Source organism: Neophocaena asiaeorientalis, unplaced genomic scaffold (assembly GCF_003031525.2).
Source record: "Neophocaena asiaeorientalis asiaeorientalis breed wild unplaced genomic scaffold, Neophocaena_asiaeorientalis_V1.1 scaffold130, whole genome shotgun sequence".
In the NCBI taxonomy this organism is placed as follows: Eukaryota; Metazoa; Chordata; class Mammalia; order Artiodactyla; family Phocoenidae; genus Neophocaena; species Neophocaena asiaeorientalis.
In genome coordinates this window covers 12,282,177-12,295,059 of record NW_020173397.1, presented here as the reverse complement: position 1 = coordinate 12,295,059, position 12,883 = coordinate 12,282,177, and the positions used below count along the sequence as shown (strand labels likewise).

General features: G+C 38.4%; 1 protein-coding gene across 2 annotated transcripts in view; it reads left to right on the top strand.

Annotated features, from left to right (window-relative positions):
- The window catches only part of TAFA1 (TAFA chemokine like family member 1), a 478,670-nt gene extending 466,314 nt beyond the window's left edge, over nucleotides 1-12,356 (top strand). The window contains exons 4-5 of one of the 2 annotated variants that reach the window (XM_024747069.1): nucleotides 5,635-5,759; nucleotides 11,233-12,356. In XM_024747069.1, the coding sequence (XP_024602837.1) occupies nucleotides 5,635-5,759; nucleotides 11,233-11,250 (143 nt within the window). In that variant the 3' untranslated portion in view covers nucleotides 11,251-12,356. The remainder of the gene's footprint in view (nucleotides 1-5,634; nucleotides 5,760-11,232) is intronic. The other variant, XM_024747070.1, reaches the window with a different exon arrangement.
- Nucleotides 12,357-12,883: the final 527 nt, after the last annotated feature.

Sequence of the window (12,883 nt, the reverse complement as noted above, 5' to 3'; positions counted from 1 at the left end):
TGCTAAGTGCTTGCGATGGATTTTCTCATGGGACCCTCACAATCCTTTGATATAGGCACTACTTTGTTTTCTTTCTCTTTTTCTTTCATTTTGCATTCATTCATTTAAAATTGGCAAACCTGTCTCGAGCTACTCTATGCCTTTCAAAGATGAATGCAATGTGATCTGTGCCCTCAAGAAGTTCACTACCTAGTGAGTAGGCAGGCACATGAGCGAATAAGCTAATAATTAGAGTCCAGTGTGCTTAGGGTTACAGTTAATATGGTTGAGATACTGAGTAGGCAGGCACATGAGCGAATAAGCTAATAATTAGAGTCCAGTGTGCTTAGGGTTACAGTTAATATGGTTGAGATACTGAGTAGGCAGGCACATGAGCGAATAAGCTAATAATTAGAGTCCAGTGTGCTTAGGGTTACAGTTAATATGGTTGAGATACTGGCAACAGTGTTTCCTCAGTTGTTCCTAACATCACGTTCAGCTCTGCCCTGCTTCACAATTCTAGAGCAGGCATCCAAAAATCAAGACCTATCAGCTCTCTGTTTGAATGCAGTAGGGCTTATCTGGCATTTCAGGTGCTTGCTTCTTCCTTCTTGCATCTTGCACACCACTGCCAGATTCATCTTCCCCAACTATCCCTATAACATGTCCTCCCTTTGCTCACAGAATCTAGAATCTTCAATGACTTAACTTTCCTTAAAAAAAATTTAATGAAAAAAAATTTTAAGCCCAAGCATCTTGCTTTCAAAAACTTCTACAATCTTATTAAGAGTTCCTCTTTTCCTACTCCCCACTGTGAATTTGCTCTTCTAGTATATTAATGTATTTATTATTGGAGGAGCACTTTTTGTTCATTTTATCTCTTTACCGTAATTCATGCCAAAATGCCAGTAGTGCCTGTATTGAGAAACCCTGAACTAAGTTGTAGGCTCTGAGGGCAGGGACTATGTCATGTTCATTATTTTATCGCTCTCAGCAAATCAGGTGGTGCTTTGACTGTGCAAAGTACCCAATAAACATTTGCTGAACTGCAACTCAAGTGTTATCTGCTGAAATGATAAACAGGGGACCACAGTTCTTAGATAATATGATGTTTATTTCTATGTTTATTAAGCCATTACTTATTCTATCTTTTTCTATTTCCGTGGGAAAATTGCTCAAAGTGAACGGCGACAACCAAAGGGGGGAGAAAAAAAAAAACAAGATTTCTGCTCCATTTATGATTTTTCACTGAAAGATGGATTGACTCTCCTTCTACAGTCTGTCTCCTGCTTGACAGCAATATGACCTGCTATAAGGGTGAAATCAAGACTCATGATTAATTTACATTCCCACCAACAGTGCAAGAGCGGTGCCTTTTCTCCACACCCTCTCCGGCATTTACTGTTGCTAGATTTTTTATGCTAGTGGGAAGCAGCCGCATAGCACAGGGAGATCAGCTCGGTGCTTTGTCACCACCTAGCGGGGTGGGATAGGGAGGGTGGGAGGGAGACGCAAGAGGGAAGAGTTATGGGAACATATGTATATGTATAACTGATCCACTTTGTTATAAAACAGAAACTAACACACCATTGTAAAGCAATTATACTCCAATAAAGATGTTAAAAAAAAAAAAGGACTCATGATTAAAGTGGACTTAGTGATTTTAAGAATATCTCAAGGAAAGATGAACATTCTTGAAAAAGTTGAAGATCAGATATTTTTCTGAACATGGCACATTCATAGAGAGAATCCCAGAATGCCAGTGTTAGAAGGGACTTTTAAGACCCTTTTTCATAATCACCACAGATAAGACAGAATTAGGTTTTGCAGCTGATATTTAATTAATTCAGTTCTTCTAAGTGATAAAAGTTCTTAGAGCAGTTACGCATCTACCTCATAAGTTTCTCATGGATTCAGAAAGTGTTCACTAGTGAGAATTTCTATTAGAATGCTACAACTAATGAAATCAAGCAATGTGTAGCTGAGACTAAGAAGAAACAAGTGTAATGAGCTGTCCCTTGCCCAAATTATTTTTCAAGTTAATTTTACAAGAAACTGAATTTTTTTGTTTTATGCAAGTGTTTGTGTTGATATGAAATTTATTTCCAATAATAATAGAGCAGGGATTCCCTGGTGGCACAGTGGTTGGGAGTCCGCCTGCCAATGCAGGGGACATGGTTTCGAGCCCTGGTCCATGAGGATCCACATGCCGCGGAGCAACTAAGCCCGTGCGCCACAACTACTGAGCCTGTGCTCTAGAGCCCACGTGCCACAACTACTGAAGCCCGCTGGCCTAGAGCCTGTGGTCCGCAACAAGAGAAACCACCGCAATGAGAAGCACGCGCATCGACGAAGAGTAGCCCCGGCTCGGCACAACTAGAGGAAGCCTGCACGCAGCAACGAAGAACCAAGGCAGCCAAAAATAATAAAATAAATAAAATAGAATAAAATTTTAAAAATAGAGCGGAGAGAATTCATTTATCCACTCAGCAGGCAATACATATTTTTTTGGAGACCTATGAATTTTGAATACAAAACTAGAATGAGTTAGCACTATCGTGATGGAAAACATAGATTTTGTGGTTAAGCAGGCCTGGATTCTTGCGTTAATTTCTGAACTTCCTACCTGTGTAAGCTTGGGAAAGTTACTTAACCGTTATGGGCTTTAGTTTTTTTATCTAAAAAAAAAAAAAAGGGTTCATAATAATATCTACTTCATAGGGTTGCTTTGAAGACTGAGAAAATACATTTAAAAGTACCTAACACAGAGACACGTAAGAAGCATTCAGAAATGTCAGTTATCAGTTTTATTATTGAACTGACCACTGTAATTCAGACTTTTAGAATTATTTTTATTTATGGTTTTATCATATAATTATCTCTAAGAAAAAAAATACTTAAAAACAACTAAATATCATTAATATTAGCTCATTTTATTAAATCTAATTGATCAATCCTTGTCCAATAATCAGAAGGTTTTCAGTAGCTTCTGAATTGGGAGAAGAGGAGGCAGTTTTTAGATCCTTTCTTTGTGAACTTTTTTAAAGATATTGCAGGAAATACGAGTTCATGAAAAAACTAGGATTCGAGACTATAGTTTGACCTAGGCCCTAAAATAATATATATTAAGATGACTGTGGAATGCACAAAGCAGAAACAAAATAGGTCTAATAGCATCTTTAGAAAAGCAACCCTGGTAAAATGAACTAGATTCTAATAAGCCAGAGAGTAGTGCCAAGTCATCAAACTCCATTTAGAAAGGCAACTGTAACAGTTTTTAGAGACCGTAGGCAAGTCTGGGACATTTTCATTCTTAGAACGCTTTTTCTCTTCCCCTCCAAGCCAGTGGTCTCTATAAACTTGAATTAAAAGTCATACTTGGGTTTTGAGATGTATTCTTTTTCCTACTGTCTACATTTTCATTTAGGAGATATTAATGTTTGAGAGAAAGAGGAGAAAGTGCTTTGTTAGCTTGCAACAAAGTAAGTCAGCTGTGAGAGGGCACAGCAGCGAAAAGAAGATGGAACAGGGTTCTTTAGAAAGAGGCAAAGGTGCTCATGTCTGACCTTACCAGTGGTTTTTCATTATTTGTGTGCCCCTGTGAAAAAAGAGGGACAAATTCTAAATCAAAGACCACTGGGAAAGGCAGTTTCCCCTCAGAGAGTGTCCATTCGTGATGGTCAAGATGCAGGGCAGCAGTATTGAAATATTAGGTGGGCTTTAAGGGGACACACATGGCAAATGTGATTGGCCTGTTTGTGACTGAGCTCTAGCAGGCAGGGAGCCTCAGATTGAAGGCTCTCAATAAACACTGCCAAACACTGACTTGTATCTGACATTACTGGAAGCTTTGCCGTTTATTTTTTTTTCCCCTTCAAGGCCACATATGTTTTTCTTGCTGTCAAAATATATACTTCTCTATTTAGTATTGTCACCTATTAATTCACACAAATAAGGCCTCTTAACTCCTGACTAGCTTCTTCTTCTAGTCCATACCCTGATGCTGAGACCTGTTGTTAAAAAGAAAATCATTCAGAACGTTCATAATCATTTTGGACGCTGTGAAGGATTCGTGTTTTCTGTTATTAGTCTGTGTTTTGCCAACATTATCACATTGTCCTGCATGAGGATAGAACTTTGTGCAAAATTTTACTTCCTCTGCTTGCCCTATCCAATGTAGTTACATCTTAGGCGATTTGGTCTTGTCCATGTATAAGGCGTGCATCACATACAGGCAAAGTTACCCTTGAAAAAAATCCTCAAATTGACTGTATAATAGAGTAGAAATAATTTTGCATATATAATCCTGCAGAGTAATTTTTATTCAAAGGAAAGTTTGAGGAAGACTGTATTCTAAAGGAGGGGAAGTCTGAAATAAGAAAAGTCTAGAAGGGGGAAACCTAAATGCAGGTAGATGTCCGGACGTTTAAACCATTCTGCTTCTAAGGTAGCAATCTAATCCCTCTAGTGAATGCTGGGTGGATAGAGGATTTTAATGTGCTCCTGCTTCCCTGTGGCATGGACTCCATTTCATTTTAAGATTAATCTTCTGTGACGTTAAGAAATGTCATGTGGGTTCTTTGTTGCTGTGAGAATTAAACGTCATGATGGAGATAAGGTGGAAATGTGAGGGGTTGGGAAGCGACCAATTTTCTTTTAGATAAAGACCTAGAGTTTCAGTCCAGTGTAAAGACAGCCACTTGGAAAGTATCACAGAAGAAACACTCACAGACATTTTAAGGATTTTGCAGGAAAATGCCCAGGTGGATTTGTAAAAAAAAAAAAAAAACAAAAAACAATGCCTTGAGCAGCTTCAGAAATGACCAATGCTCGTGCAGAAAAAATTTTCACTCAGGATATTAAGATGTGGAGCTGCTTGATTTGTACTGAGCGAATCTAGTCTCCAGTTTTCTAAAATCTCATTATCCAAAAAAGTGTGCTATAAATCCATCCACTAAATTCATTGCCAGCTTCCTAATGTGGGCAGCCCAATATCACCCTGAAAAATAGGGCTATTTTATCAGAGGGTCAAGTTTTAAAAGTTCCACTCATATCACCTTAAACCTATTGAAAGGAAACCACAGCTCGTATCAAATATACTTTTGACTGTAAACAAATAGTTTCATTTATTATGACTTGGTTTTAATTTTACAGGTTTTCTTTTATACTTTTGGTCAATTCATTTTTTCTTTTTTGGTATGCCTTTGATATCTCAAAGGCTGTAGGGTGGGAGATAAACCCTAAAGCTGGGTGAATAAACGGGCCCTTCTGAAAACAAGAGCTCAATTAGTGATTCTGAAGAACAGTTAGCCCTTTTGTCCCTTTCACTGAAAAGAAAGCACCAGGTCTTTGATCTACAAACTTAACACAAAATTTCCTCCAAAAAGTAAATGTCCCCATTCTGTATGTTTTCATCATACAAGGAGATTGTGGACAAAATGTAGCTTGGTGAAACCAGATGGCATAATTATATTTGCATTTTAAGATGTTTAAGTTAAAATCTCATTCTTCTTAGTAGAGTATTCTTAGCCAATCATGAAAGTTAAAAAGGACCTAATGTGTTTCAAAGAGCAGTAACATCTGTACAAGAACTCAGCCTGGTGCCCAGGTTGTTTGGATGAATTTCATACACGCTTGTTTCCTGTCTTTGCACAGCCTCCATAGTGATTGGGAAATGGTGGTGTGAGATGGAACCTTGTCTAGAAGGAGAAGAGTGTAAGACACTCCCTGATAATTCTGGATGGATGTGCGCTACAGGCAATAAAATCAAGACCACAAGAGTAAGTTCATTTTTTTTCAAATGTCTCATGCGTGTTTCGAACTGTACTGTTTGCCTTTGTGTTGTATTTACAAACACCACCCAGAAGAGCTTTGAAAAGGAGAGGAAGAAGCCTTTTCCCCAACAGAAACTCTTCTTAACCATTCAGATCAGTGTCTATACATCAGAGAGAAGTTAGAGATTGACCTTGACTTTTCCATACTGAGCAGTTTAGTGTTTCTCTTACTGAGTCATAAATAAAGCTAGGTTGCCACAGCCAAAGGAAAGAGGAGCAGTGAGGCAGTTATTTGGATTATGCATCTGATATCTATGGTGCTCAGAATGGATAATAAAGTAAGGGTCTAGCCTAATTCATCCAGATGGTTTCCTGAACAGTTCTGCGTTTAAGTGCAGCCATCTTCTAAAGGTCCTTTAAAGGAATTGTTTGATACTCTCTTAGGGAGTTGAAAGAATTCTCTGATGTGAATGATTGTTTCTTACTTTGTGCGGATAAATCAGGAGTTGGCTTCAAAATATGTAACGACCTGTATGAGGCTACCCAGCCCATCAGAATTGGTGTCATGATGCTGGAGCAGGTTGGAGTGGACAGCTAGGCCAGCCGTTGACTCTATAGATACTGGTCCGTAGGAAAGTCTGGAAGTTCTGATGGGGGTGTGAAGGATGTTTGGTCAGGGTGCTTAAGACAGTAACTATTTATTCACTAGCACAAAAGTATATCAATATTTTAAGAGCCAGTATGGTGATATGTACATGTACCACATGAATATCAGCCCTGTTATGTGTGTATGTGTTTTAAGTATTGGGTATTTTTTAAAACAAGCTTCACCATCTACAAATTCCAATATGTTGAACTTGCAGACTTCCAAAAAGGTGACCCAAATTTAAAAGGGCATCTCTGATTCCAGCCCCTGTATTATGAGTCTTACCTTGGTCTTCTTCTCAGAATCGTCTTTTCACAAAATAAAATTGGTTCTTGCATCTTTGTGATGCAGGAAACATAACACCTTAAGAAAATGTTTTATATATATAAAATAAGTGGAGACACTGTGTGTCAAATTTAGTTGCCTGTATTGACCACATTAGCTAGTAAGTGGCTATACCTCCCTGGCTTGCACCCAGGAGGGATGCCTGAACCACCCTAGCTTGTTAACATGAAATTGTATGCTCTTAAGAAGCTCTGCCTGGATTATCGTATTTCATTTCGATGAGACACCTATGGGGGAGAGTATTCGAAAACGAGCCCAGTTCCTGATGCTTAGCCCAAAAATCATCTTCATTAGTTGGTAGAGTATGGATTTCAGGTTTCCCTTTGGTTACATTTTACCTGAAGATGACTTTACCAAATAATTTGAAGATACCCTCACAAGTTAGTTTTAAGCTACTCTGAATTTTGGCCAGTATGATTGGAATCCAGGCACCATTGTTTTAAACACATTGCTGACATATCCTCTGGCAAATCTCCATTCCCTGTTCCAAATGATAACCAATCACTCTTTATTGATGGTGAGCCCTGTTTTAATAGTACCTTCAGACTTGAAAGTCCGTAAAGAGCAATAATGCAAATCAAAACATTTCAGGATTTAGATATGTGAAATTCCAAGAATACCAATGAGGAGACTCTTTGGCAGATAGAAAATAAAGGAACAAAACACAGAAATTGTTAGTGCTACTTATTTGTGACCCACGTCACTTTTTTTGATTTGGCCTTTGTAGAGTCTATTTTAAAACCATCAGGCATGTTGTAATACATCCTGGACATTCTCCGGCATCACCAAAGCATGGTGTGGAGTCCAATCATGATAACAGAGGCTGGTACACACTGTGTTCACTACGCCCCCGGGTGGGCTGAGCACAGTCCACACAGCTGAATGTATAAGAGAAGTAAATCACCCTTACAGCCAGGTTGAAAACAGAGGATGTACCTGTTCTGATGTGTGCATCCATTTCAGGAAAGGAAATAAGAGAATCCTCTACAGCCATGTGCGTGGCACATAAGTCAACTAAGAATTCTCAAGACTGTCTTTGGAGGCGGAAGAAGAAGACACTAGCAAAAGCTGAATTTTTAAAGAAATTTGGGTTAACAAAACCCAAACAGTACACTGACTTACATTTTCTCCTCCCTTCCTTACAAGAAATTCCCAATGAAATAAGCACTTTTAAATACAAAAGGCACCAACTGAGTCCAGATGATACCTACAGGAGCTCCATTCTGTATAAATAGCCAACACCAGTTCTTAGATCATATGCTCCACAAATAGGTCTTATATGAATTTTTCTAGTATGCCCTGTGTATTTTTCCCCATCAGAGTATAAGTATGCCTACACACTTCAAATGTCGACTCTAGCAATTTAACTTTTAAAACAGTTTAATTCACAGATGTATTTTAATTATGAATCTATGTTTTCATTGTTCTTTAAGAGGTAATCTTCAGGGTAAAAAATTCAAATTCTTATTAAAGTAAAAGGAAGAATAAAGAAAATCACCTCTTTTGTTCTTATGCGTAGGATTGATTCAAAGAGTTCTTTCTCTCAGAAAAAGACAACAAAAACCTGAAGAAACATACCCAGCTTGCTAATGGCAACTGGGAATTTCCTTCACACTGTTATTTTTTAAAAGTAGCTTCAGGGTAAAGAAATTTGCAAGAAAGATTCCTGGGGCTTCATTCTTTTTCCCTGTATAGTTTTTTTCTAAAGCCTCCCTATTATATGGGTTACTTCCAAATTAATCATCCTGAGCGAAAATTCTCATCATTCTTTGAAATGTAGATAAACAAAAGATGGTTCAAAATGTGGTCTAAAATTTAAATTTTTGTGAGGCTTGTTTTTTTAAGGAGGGTGGAGAGTAGAAATTCAGTGTTTCATTTAAACAACCAGACACCCCAGAATGTGGACTAGCCAGGGTAACAGGCCACAGCCTTAAGGAAAACCTTGGGGAAATTGCATCTGGGTGACAATAAAACTTAGAAGGAAGGAGAAAAGATAAGTAGAATTCAGCAAAGTCTTCCATTTCAGGAGATTCAGAAGAATAAATCATAGGGAAAGAGGAAGCTTCCTTAATGCCAGCCTGCAGAGACAAAATAGTCATGCTTGAGACATGTTCCAAAAACCCAGCCTGGGGTACAATAAAACTGGTAACAGGTACCTTCTGGGGAGAAGCTTAGTACATCTGGGTGAAGTTTCTTGGCTAAATTTTAACCCTGTTCCTGCTTGATCATTGCTTCTGTTGTTTTATTAAACTGCTTTGTTGGGAGTTTGTAGCAAGACTAACCGACCTAAATATTGACTAGAGACTTTTTTTCTGATGGTTTTAGATGCCTATTAGTTTATCTCTTTTCTTTAAACTGATATATCAAAAACATAAGTTTGAAAGGTGGGGAGGCTATATTCCATGCATTCAGGAACCAATCTAATACCCTGTGTATTCAGGAACAATGACTTCATTTAGAAAGCTAGACTTCCCCTTAGAAGAAATAAGTTGTTTGACAATGGTGTAATAATTTGTATGTAAAAGGTGAACATTGGTTGTTTGGGGACAGGAAGAGGAGGGGAATAAAATGAGGAGAAAACCAAAGTCATTTGGGAAGGAAAATTAGCAGATTAAAACACCAGAACATAATCTGATCTAATACCTGGGGAAATATCAAGCAACCTCCGATTTCCTTCAGTCCAATACGTCAATGGCTTTCACACTAGCGAGGAAATCAACAGTTGCTGCACAATGTAGAGGCAAGTTTCATTTCCTAAAAGAGTAAGTTGCAGACCTCAGATTACACACCTAACCACAAGAGCCATCTTGTCAGATTTGGTGTTCTCTGTGACTAGCCCAACACAATTCACCAAAATCATTTGTCCACAGCCCCTGGGATCATCCTCCTGATGCCGACTCTAACTTTACATATCTCCACCCATTCTAATCACCCTGATGTTTTTTTTTATATTACTGAAGGGTAAAGTACCAGCTTTGACATATTCCAGCTTCTTCCCTCAAAATTCCACCAGGTCTGAAATGTTCTGAGAGACTTCACAATCTTGATCTCTAGTCCATTCGTTTTGCAAGAAATGCCTTTAAAAGAGAGAGAGAGATGGTGGGGGAGGAGAGAGGGAGGGGTATTTAGAGATTGCAGGAAAGAAGAGTAAACCATCTTCTTAAAGAATAAACTGTGCTATCACAATTGCCCCTGGATCCAAGTGCGCTCATTCATTTCTTTAATAAATAATATTAAGCCTCTGTTATCTAAAAGTCTTGGGAATGTGATGCTGGACATGACACGGCCCCTGGTCTTCTGTGGAGGCTAGGGCCTAAGGTTCAGTGGGCTAGGGGAGGAGGAGGGTCAGTACAGATAAAAGAAAGGCAATTCCAGTTCAGTTTTGGAAATGTCGCTTTCTCCCTCCTTTCGGTAAAAAAGAAGGCAGTGAAACAAAATGTGATAAACACCACTGGACTGTAGGAAACCAAGGTTTGGAAGGATCTGTTATTTATATGGAAGAATAAAAAAATGTGTGAAGACTTCTCATACATTCTGCCCCTGGTCCAACCAACTTTTGAATGCAAATGTGTATGGTGTATGACTGTTCCTACCTAACCCTGAAAGCTTTAAATGGACTTCACTCCTGGCCTCAGAATACTCAACTTCTAAGCTATAAAAAATTAAGAGATGATGAAGAAAAATGCCTTAAGTCTTAAAACTCTAAAGTAGAACCTTCAACTCTATTAGAACCGTCATCCATGCTCTAAACCAGTGATTCTTCATGCATGCATCCTTCTGAAAATAAGAGTCTTTGGGACCATATTTGAATGGATTAAATGGCATCAATAGCTATAGGAGTATGCCCTTGATTGCCCTTGAACACCATGTCATTGTTTGAGTGGAACAGTTCCTCACCTTGCAAAGGTCTCTTATGTTCCTCAACAAACGTGATCTGACCTTGGCAGTGAGTTCACCTCATGCCACCCCTTTGCATCTTACAAGAGACCAACATGAGAAGGCCATGGAATTTCCTACTCATGAAATTCTCATCAGACAGACATAGGAATGACTACATAATGTACAGCAAGAGCCCAGTGCAAAATGAAAACACAGGGGCCCTTGTTCAAAAGTTACTAATAATTTCAAGATGGCCACTGCTGGTCATTAAACCAAGTGAGGGGCCCTTTTCGACAAAGGGCTCCCTGCAACTAGATTGCATGCCCATGAACCCAGTCCTGAACAGGCATTGCTCCAAGAGTCTGTCTCCTCAATTGTGGCAAAATTAATTTAATGAATCGATAAAAAAAAAATACAGTGGCCTGTCCATAAGCTTTGATCACCATTTGAGAACTACTGCTCTAGACTTGAACGTTCTTTACTTTAGTTCACTTGAAAGAAGCAACATCCTAAAAATTCAAGGTGTCTCTTTTTCTGCCTAATCACCTTTCTCTGTGCCTTCATTTTGTTTTCTCCCTGAAATTTCTTTCTTTCTTTCTTTGGTTTCAGATTCACCCAAGAACCTAACGGAAGCATTTGTTATAGTAATAAAGGAAAACCTACTCTGTGGAAAATACATTTTAAGAATTTAAAACATCTTATACATTAGAAGCCAAATGGATTTCTTATTTGCACTTTGACTGATTACCAGATAATCACAGTGCTTTTACTGTGTGTCACGAAGTCTCCTAGAGTGAGAAGACCCGGAGTTTTGGGCAACACCATGGAAAGTGGGTTAAGGAAAAAAAGGGTTTTCTCAATGCAAATTTTTGGGATCACAAAGAAAGATCAACTGTCTTCTAATTTGGATCTATAGTTACTTTGTACCATTTGAAATATATGTATATATATAATATTTTGAAATATTATATATTCTCTTCAAAAAATGAACTGTACCACAGTTTGAGGCGGCTGGTGTACCTCTTTGAGTTTTGGATGTTTTGTTTTGTTTTGTTGTCATTTCTTTTTCTATCGGCAAGGAAATCACGTGCCCTTTTGAGAGGTCGGCATGGCACTCACCCTGGAAGGCCAGCTACAGGTGGACTCCTGGAATCTGAGAGATCAGAACGATACTGAGTCAAAAGCTTCCTCCTCTTTCTACTAGATGGCCCAAGGAAGCACATCGTCCTGTTTTATTGTTTTCTACCCTGTGCAATATTAGCATGCGAGCTTGGCTTACATAACCATACTTTATATTCAACTGGTATATAATAACCGTTCTAACCTCTTCCAGGAAAATATTTTTAGAACTACTAGCTTTTCCACAGATAAGAAAAATGAGGATTCTTGAGGGAGCCGCTCCACCATGCTATTAAGACTCTGGCAGAGTGATGGTCATATATGGATCCCTGTATTAAGTTCTGTAAATACAATGTCTTAAGGCTTTGTATAGCTGTCCTAGACTGAAGAAATGTCCTCTGATTAAATCCAAAGTCTGACGTCATTAATTACATAGTGCTGTAGCAACAAGTCTTATCACAGCACATCTTTCTATATTTGATTTGCTTTTTCCAAGACTATTCAGATCTCTTCTGGTGAGATGGGAAGACCATTAAAGAAATTAGGTTTCAGAATGACCCTTGTGACCAAATGTTGGACAGACCTATTAAAGTGGTAAATAACTGCTTTCTAAATCTACTTGTCCTGTTCATTTGCCATTTACTTTTCCTCAGTCTGCTTTAGCCAAATGCAGAGAACACCCGCTTAGCGACACATAGTCCACCAGAATTTTTTGCATGACGTCATTGCTGCCATCATAACCAATATTTCCAACTCTAATAATTTGAAAACTAGAAATTCATTATTATAAGTTCCGTGTTCTCAGCCAGCAAGATGAACTGTCAAACCCTATTATTGGGCTTCTATAGTGATCACTTGGATGATACATATTGGGCTCACCCCCCAAAAGATCAATTTGTGTCCATCTTCTTTTTTTGAGAGTTACTCAGCTGATACTTATAAGAAGGAAATATCTACTTAAATTCTAGTTTACCTGGTAGAGCATAATAGTACTATAAATTCCTGTTACTTACCCTATCATATTGCAAGTGTATTTTTTTCTCCAAAGTCTTTTCTCCACAATACATGTTATTAGGGGCTGTTACTAGATCAGCAGCACAGTGGGTCTCCTAGTGTGGAATTTTTAAGTTAAATTTTGGGT